Source organism: Anneissia japonica, unplaced genomic scaffold (assembly GCF_011630105.1).
Source record: "Anneissia japonica isolate Jap-2015-1 unplaced genomic scaffold, ASM1163010v1 scaffold493_len2256704_cov171, whole genome shotgun sequence".
In the NCBI taxonomy this organism is placed as follows: Eukaryota; Metazoa; Echinodermata; class Crinoidea; order Comatulida; family Comatulidae; genus Anneissia; species Anneissia japonica.
The window spans coordinates 1,579,444-1,598,099 of NW_022727062.1; the positions used below are offsets into that span (position 1 = coordinate 1,579,444).

The 18,656-nt window shown below is 34.8% G+C and overlaps 1 protein-coding gene and 2 long non-coding RNA genes across 5 annotated transcripts in view; 2 read left to right on the plus strand and 1 right to left on the minus strand.

The window, feature by feature from the left end:
* LOC117113456 overlaps positions 1-2,041 on the minus strand; it is a 6,393-nt gene extending 4,352 nt beyond the window's left edge. The window contains exon 1 of the long non-coding RNA XR_004446217.1: positions 1,832-2,041. This is a non-coding gene — a long non-coding RNA (uncharacterized LOC117113456). The remainder of the gene's footprint in view (positions 1-1,831) is intronic.
* Positions 2,042-2,645: 604 nt separating this feature from the next.
* On the plus strand, positions 2,646-9,420 carry LOC117113455. Of its 2 annotated transcripts, XR_004446216.1 has the most exons (3): positions 2,646-2,795; positions 2,910-3,086; positions 5,438-9,420. It is a non-coding gene; the product is annotated as an uncharacterized LOC117113455 (long non-coding RNA). The 2 variants fall into 2 exon arrangements; XR_004446215.1 differs by having other exon boundaries at positions 2,656-3,086.
* Positions 9,421-10,412: 992 nt separating this feature from the next.
* On the plus strand, positions 10,413-17,308 carry LOC117113474 (membrane-bound transcription factor site-2 protease-like). Of its 2 annotated transcripts, none has more exons than XM_033256811.1 (9): positions 10,413-10,848; positions 11,776-12,042; positions 12,318-12,421; positions 12,663-12,909; positions 13,343-13,523; positions 14,568-14,671; positions 15,217-15,409; positions 16,156-16,231; positions 16,773-17,308. In XM_033256811.1, the coding sequence occupies exons 1-9, from the start codon at positions 10,771-10,773 to the stop codon at positions 16,993-16,995; spliced, it is 1,473 nt and encodes a 490-aa protein (XP_033112702.1). In that variant the 5' UTR covers positions 10,413-10,770; the 3' UTR covers positions 16,996-17,308. The 2 variants fall into 2 exon arrangements, with proteins under 2 accessions (XP_033112702.1, XP_033112701.1); XM_033256810.1 differs by lacking the exon at positions 10,413-10,848 and adding an exon at positions 11,108-11,242.
* The last annotated feature ends 1,348 nt before the right edge of the window (positions 17,309-18,656 follow it).

Genomic DNA, 18,656 nt, shown 5'->3' on the forward strand with positions numbered 1-18,656 from the left:
GATGACAATTCAGGGACAAACTTTTTTAGTCTAAAAAAGTCAAATTTTAAGTATTTATAGATCTATTGATGTCATTTTAAATTTTAAATTTGTAAGACATCTATTGTATTTACCTTTTTGTAGTACATTTATTTATTTAAGTTATTTATTTTAAAAATTATGACATTAAGAATTTTTAAGAAATCCAATCGGGACATGCAAAGTGCGCGACTTTGGAGGCTTTTTGTTGAAAAATAAACAGCATGTTGATTACTTTTAAAATATTTAACAACTTATTTCATTAACAAATATCGTCGCTCACATCACGAACTAACACAATTCGCGATTTGAGCAAAATTTCCATTTCGAGAAAATCGTTTTTGAAGTAATCTGCACGAAAAGAATTTGAAGGGCCGAAACAGGAGTCGATGGCGCCCGTCAAGCATCGACTGACGATACAGCATAGCGATCCGAATGCGAGCACATTGCAGGTTCTAAGCTAAGCAGAACGCGCATTGTCATGGGTCACAAGAAGAATTTTCTTGGCTTCAAGCTTTTGCGCGCTGTACGTTTTCAGTTTTTTTTTTTTTTTTTTTTTTCTGTTATTATTACAAGGATGGATTGTGTGTCGATGTGAATGTATGTCAATCGAACTTCATAATAATACATGACACGGTGAAGATATGATGAGTTTTATTTAAACAGAGATACAACAATTTTTTAGTTTCATATAAGATTTTCCTGTGTTAAAAATAAACATTATTTACTATTATACTTCTTTATAAAACATAACTTGTAGAGAAATCTTTATGCTACTGCACTGCCTATTTTATAGTACAGTAATACACTATAAATAGGCTCTTCTTTTTCCATCTTTATTTCAGAGGTCAAAAACATTTTTCAATATAGATAGTGGTGTAGAATAGTCTTTTGAGAACATTAAAAAAAAAATTAATGTGATACGACCCTCTGTCATGGAGTTTTTAGATATTAAACATGATGACAAGATTTGCCTCAAAGCTTCTTATTTCTGTTGGTACGCACCACTGACTTCGGTTGTTTGTCATCACTTCAAGATGTCTAACGACTCGTGGGGCACAATTGGCACATACAAATTAATAACTTTAGTGTAAAATCATTGTGCAGAAACTCGGCCCTAACTTTACTCAGAGAGTGGTTATATCAGTGCCGGATTAACCATTAGGCAAATAAGGCACAAGCCTTGTGGGCCAGGCGAAAATGATGGGCCATCAAAAGTTGGACTACAATATTATTTACACTCTATTTTCCGGTATTATTAGGCCAGAAAACTCGGAGACATTCTACTGTCCATTCAATTAACATTTTTGGGCCATTTCCAAAATGTGCCTTGAGGCCAGACGATGCTTAATCCGGCACTGGGTTATATGCAGGTAATATAGCATGGAGGTTTAATACCTCCATGGTTATACAGTAGTCATATGACAACTCACTGCTTTTGTATCCGTTGGTCAAGCCTGTCTATATTTTCGGCCGGTAAAATCAGAAATGCACAGACAGATTTCCAGAATCTAGGCCCAATTTTTGCGCGGGTAGGCCCTAATATATTACCCGCACAGGCATTACACTACTTTACAGTCAGGACCCACACCCGGTCCCACACCACCCGCTACGACCCTAACTCGTAGGAGGTATACCTCCTTTGCACCACATAGTCTACGCTACACAAGTGACGCAGAAAAAAGAACTCGGGAGCTGAATTGGCATACTGTCATTTAGGGGTCATAGCCTAGGCCTATATAGGCCTATATGATATACAGTATATAATGAAATATTTTACTCCACGATCTAACTAAAGAAAACAAAATATTACCATGGAAGTAAACAGTCTACGCAGGATAACTGTTGAAATTCCTGAAACGACAACAGATTGTTCACCAGATAAAGACGTACTGTACACCATGAATGGAAATGCAGTTTCCTGTTGGTTTGTTGTAAATTGAGTTCAGAGTAATTCGACTGTCACGGTTGTCAGAACTTGACCCACCAATCACAGCTCTGCATTCCAGGGCATCTTTACCGCCTACCACAGATAAGATGTGTGATTTATACCTCCATGGTGATACCATAGAGAAAATAGAACAAGTGATACCTAGTTTTGATTTGAGAGTGGCCAATAACCACCATTCAGCCATGGACCTATAAAGCCTAACATTGCAGATTTGAAAGTGCATTGACGTACGACATTGACCGTAACTACTGCAGAGATCAAATTGTAGGCCTAAATGGTTCTGTATAAACAGTGCTAATGACTACCTAGGCCCTGTCTCTTATACACATCTAGATGTGTATGAGCTCGTAGGCTCGAGCTGGGGGAGAGAGCTGAGAGGGGGTTCCCTTCCCAAATGAGATTTTTTTTAAAAAGATCAACCTCTGGATGGCCGGAAATGGCACTCTCAGACTGTGACAGACATGTGTGTTGGCTTGGTGTGGGCCTATTTTTATATGTTTTATGGTCTAACTGCCCGACGAGCTCTGTCCCGCGGGGGGGGATGTTTTTTCTTGGTGAGTGTCCTTTCAATAGTTTATTTTTGATTTTTAGTATTTTTTTTCTTCTTTTTTTACTTCGATTTTAGATATCGTCGATGACCACATGTGGTGGACCACACCATAATACAGTAGTTGCCGAAAAAACTCGTCACGTGTTGTTTATTTTGAGCATGCAATCAGTCAAGGTTAAAGTTCAATGCACGCGCGAATCAGTGTAGTGACGAGGATCCGTTTCGCAATCAAATTTCGCCTTGGAGATCACAGTTATACTTGAACGTTTTTTTTTTGTAAGTGTCTACTTTACCTCTTTAGATATTGTTTTTGTGACTTTGTTTTCTTAAAAATTGTTAAACTTGTCACTTAAATACTTTAAATACCTGAGGCCCACCATTTTTTTCTAGGGTGGGCGCTTGACTTCGTTCAAGTTTTTTTCTGAAGAGAAAAACATGTCTTCGCCGCCCGGGTATTCAGCTGTGGGAGAAGGAGGCGCAGTGGGAGTCGGTATTCGTAACTTTTCCGCTTGTGGAAGGGGAACGACTTTGGCTAATGTCATCCCAACGGTCAACCCCAAAACAAAGGTATGTTCATAATTTATAAGGCTAATTAATGATGGTATTTTTAATGTGGTAATTAATTATTAATGTGACATTTGTTTTAATAATTTTTTTAATTTTTAATGTGAAACTGGGCTAGGCCTAGGGCCTAGGCCTAGGCCTGTGGTAAACATATTGACGTTTGTTGTAGCAATTTAGGTTCGCTTTTGTGTTTCCTGCCAACTCACTCAGTTGGTTGTTTGTTTTTTTTTTGGTGTTTTTTTTTTTGGTTTTTTTCTTTTTATTTTCGTTTTTATGGTTTTTTGTACTATTTATTTGTAAATTGTTTCAGAATAAGAATATAAGAACTAATAATTCATAATTTTACTGGCAAAATAATAATTTAAATATAATGATTAAATGAGGAGAGCTTTGTTTTCCTTAATTTATTAAGCGGCACTAGCCAATAATAGGACTAGCTAGTGCAGTGCCAATTTGTTGCACATTGCACCCTCATCTTGTATTTTAATTGTTTATAATATTATGAAAGTCCTTTTTTTATGTTTGATGAGCCATAAATATAATTAATACCCTTATCATGCCATAGTGTTGTTGATCATGCTGTAATTGGATAAAGGAGCCCATGTCAATCAATATATACATGCAAGCATAGGATTAGGAATGGTAGAATACTTTCTCTTGTTTCTTGCACTTAAGCCCTACTTCAACGCACCACCAGAATCTCAATCAAATCTAGATTAAATAGAGATTCTTTTTATATTTTATTAATTTTTCTTAATGCCTCTCGTCTTCCGACAGCCCATTCACTTTCTCTTGCCATCCTGTGCAGTCTTCAGCTAAACTGTTTATTGTTGCTGTTTAATTTTATTAAAATTGTTGTTAATTATAACATTTATTGTTGAATCAATTTTTGTTGGCCAGATTTCTGAGTAATCTGGCCGATTTACAGTAAGTGTTACAATAGATACAGGGAAGGCAAGCCAGCCCTCCCCAGATGTGTATAAGAGACAGATCAGGAGCAACAACTTATATTTAAAATTATTCCCTAATTTTGGGTGAAGACCATTTCCAAACGAATCTGTTCTGGCTGCAATGTGTTTAAAAAACCCAGGAAATCAGAAACTTAAACTGTATTTGTCTTTATACACTGTGTTTATTTTAGCAATAAATAGGCTTATCATATCAGTTCCCAGTTGGGAATTTTAAGTCTGTTCAAACTTACAGGAGTATGCTCATTTCTTGTGTGTTATGTCTGGCCTTGGTTTCCATTGTCAAATTTATAAATAAAATATGTTGTTTTTTTTCTCTCTCAATCTTTTTATTACTTTAATAAACAAATGCATTATTTAATTGGCAGTAGGATATTTAATAGTCCTTCAATGAATGAAACCAACTGAATACATAAAATACAAAATGTGTTTCTTCCATACATCATGGTTGAACATGTTTGCGGCTGAAATGCTCTGGCACATTACAAACCCTCTCATTTGAAAATAGGTCGTTGAATGACATTCCGCAATATGTGAAATAGCAATTATGGAACTTAAAAACATCTTTTTTTTCTATGCCCATCCATGGATTCAAATCATCCTAACAAAACAATTATAAATTGTTAAGGCCTTATTTTATCAAAAGTCGATTTTAATTATTGTTTGAAGGTATGCATGGCGAAGTGAGTAAAGTTGAATAGCTTAGTGGTTAAGATGCTTGCTTGTCCTGGGTTCAATCCCTGTCAGTGTTGCAGCATCTTTTCTGAACCAAAACAAGTCCAATCCCTAAACCTCATATTAAGATTTAGTTTGTGTAAAGCATCATAATGTGTATTGCCTTGTGAAAGGGATTGTCACCTACTGTACAAGTTGGACAGTGATATCGATATTGACAGTCCTTGGTGTATGTGTTGTGTGCCTACTCTAAGTAAATAATAAAATAAAAGATAATAATAAGAGCCTGTAAAATATAAATACTCAGAGTTATATTACACAATGTCAGTGTTCTCCCAATTGAATCATTTTTACTGGTAAATTTTTCCATAAAAATTGAGCTATGTGTACAGTGTCTGGTATTAACCTTTTTGAGTGGGGTTTACTGATTGAAAAAAACAACATTGAAAGGAGGTTAGCCTAGACTACCTAGGCCTAATCAGTGGTTTTTGTATTTCACAAACACAAATTTTTTACTGGTTACCCCAATATTTTTAGCTGTAAAATTGATGGCTAAAACAGCTTCGGGAGAACACTGCTATGTACAGTAGATCTTTCCAAAAAGCAACTCAGTCAAAACATCAAGACATTCTTAATTAAACAGTAGTTCTTTTCAGAAGGTGTTGTGTCACAAGCATTTATATATTGATTTTAATTTTTTTTTAATTTCAGAATTTTCCAGAGCAACTGGCCAAGCCTGTTTGCAATTGTTTCAGGCACCCAACACAAGTGATTTGCAGGACGTGTGGCTTGATGTTCCACGGCCGCTCAAGAATGATTTGCCCCCAACATCCACAGGTCATCCACCTCATGGACTCAGACAAGTGCCCAAAGTGCCATAGTAACAGTTTGAAAGAATTTATATCTAACAGCGTACCAAGACCGAGAGAAAGCGCAGATGGCGCAGATAGATGGGACTGAAAGATTGTTAAAAGTGTGGCTTACTCTATGCAATTGAGAAAATAGAAATATAAGATGGAAGCTGCAATTTAAATCCAATGAAATTTTTATTTTCACGTCCAGGATTTTACTTCTTTTTTTTCCACCCCCCCCCCCCTCCCCCCTTTTTTTTTTTTTGCTGAGGTTCTATTTGCTATTTACTATCCTATAGTGGTAAACAGGCTCTTAAATAATATTTTCTGTGGTCCAAAATTAAAAGATGTCTTTATCATTATTATTCTAATTAGAGACCAAAGCTGCTAAACACCATGGAAACCATGGTCCCAAAAATAGTCTTTATGGGAGGGGAGACCTGTATTTTATTTTATAAAAGGAGTAAAGTAACCTTTGTAATATATTCTGCCATTTATTTTCCACCTTTGCCATTCTTTCTTTCAGATCTTTATTTTTATTTACCATGGAAAAATTATTGTTTTTTTTTATTAGCGGATATTAGATTTTTTTCAAGAGCCTACAACATTTTACGAGGGTAGGGACGTGAAACTATCAATTATTTTTTTATTTGGCCTAACGACTTCCTTTATTATACTTATACACACTTGGGCTTTTAATCTGCTGGTTGAAGCCTTCTTTAAATTCTAAAAACTGATTAGGCCCCATAAAAAAATTATTAGTTTATCGCCGTATCAATGAATAAAAAGTGATGAGGGAGAGAGGTTTTTTTTTTTTTCTAACCCCCGCCCCCATTTTACCGATGTTCACAGTAAATTAATGGTTAGGGACACATATAAAAAATCATAAGAATGGAATCAAATTTATAATTAAAAATTATATGTTTTGTTGTTTTAGTAAACATATCTACAAGAAATTCTGAGCTTTTTAAGTGAAAAAAGACGGAAAAATGACCGTTTGAAATAAAAATATATTTTGTTTGAAAAAAAATAAAAATCTGAATTTCCCAAAAAGTGGTGAGGGAGGGGTGATAAACTAATAATATTTTTTATGGGGCCTTACTTTGGCCATGTTGGCAGTGCCATTTTTGTTCCAGGGTTAAATTTGTGCTTTCAATTCAAATACACATTCCAATGTTTTTTAAATGTCTTTCATATTTTCTGGTGGCATTCTGTTGGAGGTATGCTATTTAATCACTTATTAAAAATTTGTTCATACTATGAAATTTTATGCTACAAAAAACTGTGATACACCCATGTTGGTTTATAATTATGACACCATCATGACCCATAATATGTGTGCAATACACACATTTGTCACATAGAAATTTGATAGTACAGGTATAGACATGCCTGTCCTGGTAATGTAAAACCAACAAACCCACCACAAGATAACTCTACAGCTCATGCAACCTAAACAAAACTTTTGTACATACAAAATATATTAATATTCATGTGGAATCTCTCTACAGTATTGTATACAAAATTGTACATTCCAAATCATAAAGCATAATGTTCTCCTTGATCAGCATTGTAGTGATTTCTGATGTCCAATATTATTAAAAAAGTTAAATTGTTGAAAGAAAATATTAAATTTATCAATAATTTACCATATAAAAGTATAGAAAATGGTATTATTTGATACTGTAGGCTGGATAAAATATAAACTTAATCAAGTGTCAGTGTTTTTTGCATCATAACCAAAAGTTCAGTACAGAAACACAATACTTAAACGGCCAAATAAATAAAAACCGAAAGGTCCACTGATTCATCTCGGATAAGAAAGTATAATGCATACTCCAAGTATTGAAATAAGCGATGGCGTGTATTTCAATACTTGGAGTATGTATTGTACTTTCAAATAAATAAAATTACTAGATTCTCGTCCCAGAGAAAGAAATTATTTTTTTGTACTTTGCCTGAATCAAACCTATTATTTTTCTGAAGCCCTGTCCAGACTATAAAATTATATTTTTTAAAAAAAATCATGTGACATGCCTAAATATGGTTATGATGACATCACATTATGACCATATATAGGAACATCATGTCATTGGCATACAACAGTTTTTTGTAACAGAAAATTTGATAGTGTGGATATAAAGTTATGTTAACCTAATTAGAATGAATGAATAAGCAGGCCACATGATGGATGAAACATTTGTTGTTATAAAGTCCTGTCTGACAATCAAATTTAATTTGACAAAAGCCATGTGAAATGACTAAATATTGTCATGATGACATCACATCATGACTATATATAGGCACATCTTGACTATATACGTGCATATTATAACACTTTTTTGTCAAAATTTGATAAACTAGACAGGGCTTAGGTTGTGTAAATTGTTATTTATACCTCCATTATACTATACAACTCATTTTTGCGTACTGGTTGTTGATTGTTGTTTATCAAAGGAGTTTATCAAACTGTTATGGTAAAGAAAGAAACCAACTTGTTATAGGGTGTGTACTAATTTTAATAACAACATTCCTTTGTCAATGATTCTATTTGCTTGTGTAGTGTTATGTAACAGTGAATATTAACTACAGCCTGAGTCACCAAATGGAAAAAAAAAAAAACGATTCATGTTTTTATTACATTCATTTCCAATAGAATTTACATTCATTGCAATTATTTTGCTATTTTGATGTCTTGTAAGAAGTCGTTCCCAATTATCAACATTTTTGCAAGTGTACAAACAGTACTTTTTTCAGTACACCCTTTCGTCTCTGGAAGTGTACATAAAAAAAATGTTGATTTGCAAAACTTTTCTCCATTGTTTTTTGTGTACAATAGTAAAACTGACCAAGGAGGTATATAAAAAAGGACTGACGTACCGTACTGTACTTTAGTTGCATAAAAATCGGTCGGGCCTGTTATATCCCTGGTTGCATTACAGAAATACATTATTTTATATATAATATTGCAAGTTACTTTGAATTCATATTTAAAATCATGCAGAATTGTCCCCTTCACCCTAGCGTACTGTTTGTGTACTTGTATGAATATTGATAATTGTGAACGACCCCTAACTAGCAATCAATTAAATAAATGTTATAATCATAATTGTTTTCATGAAGCTGTTCTCTTAGAAAATAGTTTGTAGATTGTCAATATCGAGAAAAGTTTTTAGTTTTTTACACAAAGAAAACGTGTTAAAGGTGTACACACCTTCCTTTGATTGTACAGTATAGTATAATATGTATTTTTATTTTAAATGTTTGATTTTATTTTTTACAGTACAGTATTTAGTTTTAAGGTTTTAAGTACATACCGGATTTTGTATTCAGATTAAAGCCCATTGTTAGATGAGCGGTATAATAAAACTATCCTTGTTTCAGATCTAATCAAACAAATTGTCTTTACATTTCTGATGGACATCCGAAAGTCCTATATTTAACTCTGATCAAACTTTTTTTTAGCTTTGACCAGACTGTTAATCTTTATTAGACAAAAAAACAAGTGATGCTTAAATTTTGTCATGATGACATCACATCATGACCATATATAGGCACATCATGACTATATATGGACATACAACAGTATTTGGTCAAAGAAAATTTGATAATCTGGACTGACCCTAGAATAAGAGATAGTGAACCTGTACTTTATATAATGCTACTTAATAATAATATTACACCAAAGCAGTGGGAAAGTTTTTACTGTTGACTTTTTGCCAACACGTTCTAGCTTTAAACTTACAATATAGGTTGTTAAATGTTTGTTTCACATTTGAAAAACAAAGATGATATTGTATAATAAGTTGTAGAAAAATATTAAAAAACTATTTTCTTTGATGATATTGTGTCTGGTATGCAGTTCGTTACTGTGTGAATCGTTAGTTTACTAGGATACCAGTTTTATTATCTCCTTACCCTTTTTATCCTGTTTCCATCTGCCACTATACAATATTTTTTTTTTTCTGTTCTTTCTGCATTCTTTTTTTTTATTTATTGAAGATATGACTACACAATATACTCGAATATTTAAATATACAGTAATATGTACTGTAGGGTGGTATAATTCCTTTATCATAGAAATGCTGCACCCAATGCCATTAGTTTAGAGGTCAGTGTGGTGTGTCCTTGATGATTTGTAGGGCCAGTTTTGGCCTTGCCAAACATAATTCCCAGGATAACCATGTCAACTTGATTTATGAAAGATACTGAACTATCATGAGTGGAGCCTGCACCTTTGAACCATCACTTTGTTTGAGAGTGAGGGAGAAAGCAGGCCATCTTAGGATTAAATGATACAGTACTACTGTATGCCCAAGTAATTTAATTACTCAATAATACAGTTATAAATATACTGAATAAAATGTTTTAGTTAGCAAGATTCTTATTTAGGCTGATAAAAAAAAGCATTTGTGGGTACTGACCACAATCATTACAAACGAATAAAATGAAAAAAAAAAAAAAAAAATATTTATGTTACAATAAATTGTTAATCAGTTAATCATTTATATTTTGCTTGGTAATTATTGTAGTTTAAATGTAGTTTTTCTGTGTTTTTTTTATAATGTTTTCTTAAATTATAGTTTGAATCAATTATTTAATTAATTTGTATATAATGTAATTAATGTCATATTCATCCAAATTTATATTTTTGTATTGTATTTTGTATCCTTATGTAAAGCGCCTTTCAACATGAAGACTCATGAAAAGGCCGCTATATAAACTTGGTAAATAAATAAGTAAATAAATACAGTCACTTTGTACCTGTGATGCAAATCAAACCTGCAAATGAGTCTAATAAACATTTTTGAAGCGTAGAGGGCGCCCAATCATTAACAATGAATCATGCTTGTTGGTTGTTTACAACGGAATAAACATGATTTTCTGCACGTTCAGTGAAACAGTTGGAATTCAATTTTCTTTTGTAGTAATTTTATAATGAACGTGAGTTCCAGATAATGTTCATAGGCATCAGTTAACCAATTGTTGTATGTGTTCATCGTCTTACGTGGATGGAACTTTCTAGATGAGGTCATTAAGTGGGATTACTTCTTTGTCTTGTGCAGCAGTCTAGGCCTGGGCCCGAGATAGGCCTCTGTCAGAAAGGACTCCGTGATCCGGAGAAAGACGGGGTTCGCCCTGGCAGCTTTGAAAGCTTAGGGGGCCAGTGCGCCCCAAATAGACTTAGTAAACATGTTGCCTACAAGTGCCTGGCTTGCGTTGGTGACAGGCTTTTGGTCACTTCTGTATTTGTTAGATGCTTATGCAAAGGTAAGCTAACTCATCTAACTGGTTACTGAAAATGTTGATGGTGTTCATGGCCCCAGGCCAGGCAGGACTTTACATGGTGCAGTGCAGCGGTGCGCACATAATACCCAGTCCAGCATGTTAATTGCCATGCATGACCGGCATTGTACCTGTCACTAAAAGTGACGTGTTCATGTTATTATGTACAGTATGTGACTAGGATACGATGTGCTGAGTGTAAGAAGGCACATAGGGCCTGGGCCTACCTGTGTACAGGTTTATTCGAATCTTCGAATCAAATGTACTAATGGAGACTTTAGTGGATATGTTGCCTACACAAGTCAGGGGTGCCTGGCTTGCTTTGTTGGTCATAGGCTTTTGCTCAATTCTGTTGTATTTGTCAGAATCTTATGTAAAGGTAAGCAATTAAGCTAGGCCTGGGCCTAGTTGTTGGTATTCATGGTTTTGTGCAGTGCACACACTGTCACTGAAGTCCATGTTTAGGCGACATTATGTGACTATATAGTATAGGGAGGGTACGGTGTGCTAAGTGTAAAAACAATTCCGCAAGAAGGAAGGCACCTACCTGTAGGTTTAATAAAATCCACACTTTGGCTAATAGTGTAGTGCACTTTAGTACACTGCCCTTTAACCCTAACCACAGTCTCACAATCTTAAAGGTGGTATGTCGGGAAGTAAGAGTACTATAATAGTACATTAGCCCACAAAATTCTACTAGTCAGAGCACTGAATAAATAAATTTTGTTCTGATAATGCATCGTTTATCAGATCAGATAGCCATCCATACATAGTCAATTCATAGTCAAACCTTAAGGCTGGGTGGCCCCATCAACCATAAATATATCCCTGCTGTTAGCTGGGAAGATAATTTAGCTGAAAAAACGATTTACCAGGAATTGTTGTTGACATTATTTCTTTTAATAATTACAGACTCATAAACGCTATGGTCTACGTTATTGCGAATTCCAAGATAGAAATGGCATCCAAGTTACAGTTGCTCAAGTGCGCTGGTACTCAACTTGTCTCAACCGGGTATTTTTAAAAGTTGGCCAGTGGAAACCGGCGTTAACGAGAGTCTGGTTTACAGCCGGTGTCTGGTTCGGGATTGCTGCAATGCTGTCCTCCATAGCCCTCCTTATATGGACTTTAATTAAATCATTTTCAGTTGAGAAGAAGGAAAGAGTATTAACTCCTGTGGTAGGTTTTATTTTATGAGATATTTCAAAGTTATATTTTGCTGAAAGTAGGGCCTACTTGACAGATATAAATTTAAAATACAGCACTCAGTATATATTATCTAAGAATATAAAAATAATTGAATTTCTGCAATTATTAGGAAAATGCTTTGAATGAACATAAGATTTCCTCTAGTATAGTAATTCTTTTGGGAAATTATACGTTCCTGATTTAAGTATCATAAACATTTTTGTAATAAAATCAAATTAAATTAAAAATCTTCCCTTTGATTTCAGATGCCGGGTGTGAATTTACCACTGAATCAAATTGTGTATTATTTTGCTGTTCTTTTTATAAGTGGCGTTTTTCATGAGTTTGGACATGCGATGGCAGCTGTAAGGTTAGTGTTTAAGTATAGTCTGCAAATATATGGTACACTAGTAAAAATTACAGGCCAAAGATCAAAGGGTGTGACCTTGCAGGGGCAGATTCCTGATGGTTATACCAGGGTACCACAAAATTGAGTGCAGATATTTGTGATGGAAATGAATATTCTAAAATGTTGATAAAATTCATTAAATTCAGTTAAAAAAAATTGTAACCAAGTGTCTTATTGTTTTCCTCTCTTTTTTCCATTTTAGGGAGCAGGTTCGAGTAAATGGATTTGGAATATTCCTGTTGGCCATTTATCCTGGTGCGTTTGTGGACCTTCACACGGACCAACTTAATGCGGTTTCTCCAATACGCCAGCTACGCATCTACTGTGCTGGCATATGGCATAATTTTGTTCTCGTCCTTGCTGGAATTTTTGTAATGCTGACGTTACCGGCTCTACTATCACCGTTGTATGTGACAGGGTCTGGCGTGGTGCTGACTGATGTTATCAAGGTTAGTGTATCCTTAACACTCTTGACCCCAGTGGGGTTTCTAGGTGACCTTCATACCCCATTTGGTCCGTATGCTAGATTAGACTAATGCATGAAGAAATTTATCTTTAGACTGTGCAGTACAGTACGTGCAATACTGTAAACAGAGTAGGCGAGAACTAAGGTCTGACAAACAAGTGCTCCTGGACATCCAAAGGGGCAAACATAGCTGGGAAGACAAGGCTCTCAGCACTGGGGGAGCAAGGCTCTTACATAAACTTTCTTTAAACGTCAAACATTTACCGTCACTTGACAGTCACTTCTCAAGCCCCACCTTTTTAAATAATATTTTTTGAAAGGCAGCACAAGGCAGCACTGTTAGAATGGCGCCATATAAATGGAGCAATTGATTGATTGATTTATTTATTAATTTAATTTTTAAATTGTCGTTGCAGAATTCTCCTGTGTTCGGTAAACATGGCCTTCAGTCCGGAGACTTTGTAAACGCTCTTAATGGCTGCCCTGTAAACAGTATTGAAGACTGGAGTCGATGCATGGGTGCAATCGTTTACTATCCACCTCCCGGTTATTGCATGCCTGTTGGTAAACTTCAACAGATGAGTCATACAGTTCCTTGTAAGTTAATACAGAGATCCTAAGTTTTGACGAATTTAATTTTGCTTCTATATACTTGGTATCCTGTTTATCTACTGTTCTCCCACTGGCCCAGTTATGCTTTTGAAACTCTGACCGCCAGGGGTTTGAAAAAATTTTATCAGCCACTGCCAGAATTTTTAGCAAATTTTAACACTTTTCAGAAGCTCATTGAGAGTGCATAAATAATCAGATTGACATGTAGTGAATACTACAGGAACTACAAACTTTTTAGCTTTACAATGGTACCAAACACTTTATTCTAATCACAATTGTGACAGTAAAATGAAAATACGCAATTTGCACAACAAAGCTGAGATAATTGGTTTTTGTGAAAGTAATTCAATACTGCTCTACGCTAATCTAAACAAACAAATAGTGAAATACTTACGGTCCCGACTTAAAATAGTGTTTAAATGTTAGCACATGTCGGTAATTACCCCATCTATCAGATTCCATAAAAAAAAAAAACATGAAACACAGAGATCTCCGTGTTTGGCGGCCAAGTGTTGCGTTACCAAACACGGAGATCTTCGTGTTTTCCTGGCAGAGTGTTAATAACTAAGACAATTGAGACTCAGGGAGTGGAGTTGTTCTGGTCATAAAAAAAAATCTGCTGTCACAAGCCAGGGCCCTGTAATTGGAAGGCAAACATCTTAACCGCTGAGCTATTTACTTCACTCCACTACACTTTGCAAGCACAAGATTTTTAAAACTAATACCCCTAGGGTTTCTGTATAGCCTTTACCAACATACGTATTTGGCCTAGTTGCTATATGTTGGGTTCCCTGTTTAGGACTGGTTTTCACAGGTCTTCATTCATCATCATCATCATTTATTTAAGTCAGTTTTCTTCCCTCTTGCAAGGGGTTACTGACTGTCACTCGTTCCATGCAGCTACACCATCTTTCCACTTCTTCCTGTCTTGTGCATGTCAGGTCTTCATTAATACCTCTTATTGATTGATTGATTGATTGATTGATTGATTGATTGATTGGCTAATTGATTGATTGATTGTTCTTCTAGTGTACGTTGGCTATGGAGGGCATTTGGAATGTTGTAACAACACCAGCGCGTCTGATTTGTGTTTTAGTTACGAAATTGTGTCCGATTCTGAGAATCAAGAGAAAGTAAATATTCAAAATCATTATTTAGCATCATTGTCATTGAACTCCTCATCACCCTCACTGATCCTCATCACAGTCATCAATATCTTTATCTCATCTTCACTATTATAAATTGTGATCATGCCATTATTATCATCATCATCCTCAACATAATCATCATCAACATCATAATCAGCATTCCAATTTTTATCATCATAAACATCATCATTATCAGCATCTTTGACATCATTATTACTTCCCTTCTTCATGATCATTATCACCATTTTTTATCCTCATCACCATCATCATCATCGTCATCATCATAATAATCATTGCTGTCAACATTATTATCACTATTACCAGCATCCTTATAATTACTGTATCATTGTCATCATCAACATAATTATCATCATTGCTATTAAAATTATCATTACTATTACTGGAATCATCATTACCATCATCCTCATCCCTCTTAATCATCTCCTTATTTTATTTGCCTTTTATGCACATTTTTTTGTTTTTCTAATACATAATGACCATTAATTAGTGAGTTTTGATATCCTTTACAGAGTCATTCATGCGTCGAAGCTAGGCCAGTGACTGAGCAACCCAGGTGTCAGAAAAATAGTGATTGCTTAGCAGCACGTAGGACGGTGTGTATACATCCATTTTTAGACAAGAACACTAAACTGATCAAGATTATGAAAAGCAGAGGAAAATCTGTTCTATATGTTGGTGATCCATATCTTTTTGGACATTCAGGTAATGTGTCTCATTGTGTTTGCAAATCTTCTTCTTACCAAGTCTTTTCACGAGGTTCATACAATGGGGAACAATGTTGATTTAATTCTATAAACTTGTCAATTGACGGTAAGATCCTTATGTATATTGGTGAAAGGATTGGTAGGAACAGGGCCGCGACGTGAACGCTCATTCTTGACCCCCATGCGAACTTGCAAATGATAATAATGGTTGTCATGCTGTGTAAACCTTGTACTGTTTTTGGCATTCCTATCAAGTAACCAGTGCAAGTTGTTGAGAACTCCTTTTAAAGATTAGAATCTTAATCTTAGTGTCTCTCAGTGGTGGCGATGGTTTGGGCCCAGACGGGGACAGCTCAGCCCGTTTCCTGTCAGGGAAAAAACAACTATTTGTCGGGAAAAAATAAATTCCTGTGTAATTTTTACAGAATTTGAGAATCTAAAAATCGAGTAAGCCTTTCAAATGCCTAAATTGTCAGGAGTTTCCAGGGGCCTTCTCCCCAGGACCCCTTTTTAAGGGTTCTGGGCTGCCTCGACCTTGCCCACTTATGCTATCGTCAGGGAAGACATTGGCGAAGTTGTTCCACTCCTCTATTCTGTTTTTAAGCAAATCAACTGGTGTATTTCTATGTAATTTTGACATGCACAGAAACAGTGTCTCTTAAATAATGAAGCAACATATTTTTTTTTTCGTGCGTTAATGAATTTGCTAATAATTTGAATTTTTTTTTTTTTTTTTTTTTGCAGTTAGTGTCAGCAACTATATTCCAAAGTATTCCTATTTGCCGATCTCACTTCCAGATATTATAGATCTGTTCTGCAGGTATCCTTTGAAATGTTAATCTTCTATCTGGTTTTATATATTTCTTTGAAATATATCCATATATTAAATCATATATCTTGTGTGCACATGTGTTGTGTAGACATCAAAAGAGCATTGTTCTATTCAAGTTCATTGACAGGCCATTGTAATGCATGTGATTAGGAGTTATTTGTAGTCTTACTATCCTCATATACATGAAAAGAATTGTAATTATTTGCTCATGTAGACAAAAAATTGTAGGCCTTGATAAGTAGACCTTGAATGTCAGATACAGGAGAAGTAATAAAAACAAAACAAATTCATTCATAGCTGCTATGCATGCGTTCTGGTGTTGGCAAAGCCTACATGTGGATTTTGTGAACTAATGACAATGGAATACTAATGTGTATTTGTCTAAAACCTTTTCTTCTTGGCAGAAGAAACTTTATTTATTAAAAAATAATTTAAACAGTATCAGGACATATTTACAAAGCAGCTAATTTTAATTTTATTTATTCATTGATTTATTGATCTTTGTTACGTTCCTTAATTTTTCTTATAGATATCTAATTTCCTTGTCGGGAGCTTTGGCAATCTTGAACGCTGTACCGTGCTTCGCTCTCGATGGCCAGTATATCCTCACCGCCTTTATTGAGTTTTCTTTAAAAACTGTCTTGCCGAATCGAGAAGATAGGGAAAGTGTTCAGTCACTAACTCTAATATTTGGGACAATTCTACTTGCAGCTAATATTCTTCTTGCCCTTTATACTTTATTTGTGAGCTAATTGTGATTTGTTCATAGAGTAATTATAAATACACTAGACTGCTAAGTTGAACACATTTCATCCTGAAATTTAGCAGCTTTATTGGAGTGTAATCCCTTTCAAAATGGCCATTCTAAATGCAATACTGTACCGACTCTATTTGAAGAATGCTTACAGTACCTAGATAAAGTGACTGCCATTTGTACTTTTAGTGGCACCCCTTGAAGACAATGGAACAGTCCATCCCAAGTAAGGACATTCTTACTAGCCCATACAAATTTAGGTTCATGGGTTTACAAGTCAGGAGCGATTCCAACAGTCACCCCCCCCCCCCCCCTCCTACCTTCTTAAAAATGTCAATGCATATCAATGTTATGTGCTATTCAGTTTTCACTGTTGTGCCCCCCCCCCCATTTGAAAAATTCTGGATCCACCCTTGCAAGTGTTACTACAAGTCAGTCCATTACTTTAGTTTTATACAAACTCGATTTACGTCACAGTTCAACCAGCTTACACAGGCATATACAGTATATTAACAGTTAATCATTTCTTTTTTCCACAAAACTTGCTTTTAATCACAGTTAGTACCATCTTATACACAAGCTTATCTTATTACACAAGCATTACTTTGTGTAAACTGCAATACATCCACCCTTTGCTATGTACAAGCTCTGAATACAAAAAGTTAGTGTCCAAATTATATTTTCGGAATTGCTGTTAATATAAGCAGCGCAATTCAAATTCTGCTTTAATTATGAATATTAAAATTAGGACAAAAATTAATTATATCAATGTATTGTATGTTGCCAGGGAGATAGTCGATAGTACATTAGTAAATATCAAGCAAAGTTGCCTTTGCACAAGTTTCTGCGAGATTATTGCTTGCTCTGAACAGATTTCTTGGAGATTCCCAAAAAGAAGTGCTCAAGCCATACCTGGCATGGGTGGTGCACATATGAATGCATTCGGCCATTTTGGTTAGCAGTCTAGTATTTTTGTAATAACTTTATGAATTTGTTATACAACTATCATTTTTATAGCATAGATTTTTATATGATATACAAAAATAATGATGCTTTTTATTAATGAAATTTAGAATGCTTTTTTGATATACTGTATTGTTTCTGTCTCTTATACACATCTAGATGTGTATAAGAGACAGCTATAAACTTGTCAATTGACATACGTTTTAATTATCACCTGTTATATTTCTGCTTTTGTACCACTTTTCAATGTAAAGAAAGCAATTCTTAAGTATGATATTGAAGTACACGTACGAAACACATGTTTTAACTAATTTCAATTACGTTACAGGCATGCCCAGGCTTTCAACAAGTGAAAATTTGACAATAGAACGATTTGATATTTTTGTCAGTTGTATAATTAAAACACATTCGAATTTCTTTCGATGAAGTTTTGTAATTGTTTTTCCCAATGCTATTTGGTATGAATTTACACTGAAATAACAATACAATAACAATTTTTTAGAAATGCTAATATGCTAAGTAGGACCTATGTATTTATTATTGATCATTATATCAACTTCTTGCATCGTATGCTTTTTGTTACCAAAAACCCTCCTATTTTTCTTCAACCTTTTTCATTAAATACAAAATGGTTAAATTTGAAGGAGGTTTAAATATATTTATGCTTTTTTTTCGGTTTGTCTATAAACCAAGGGC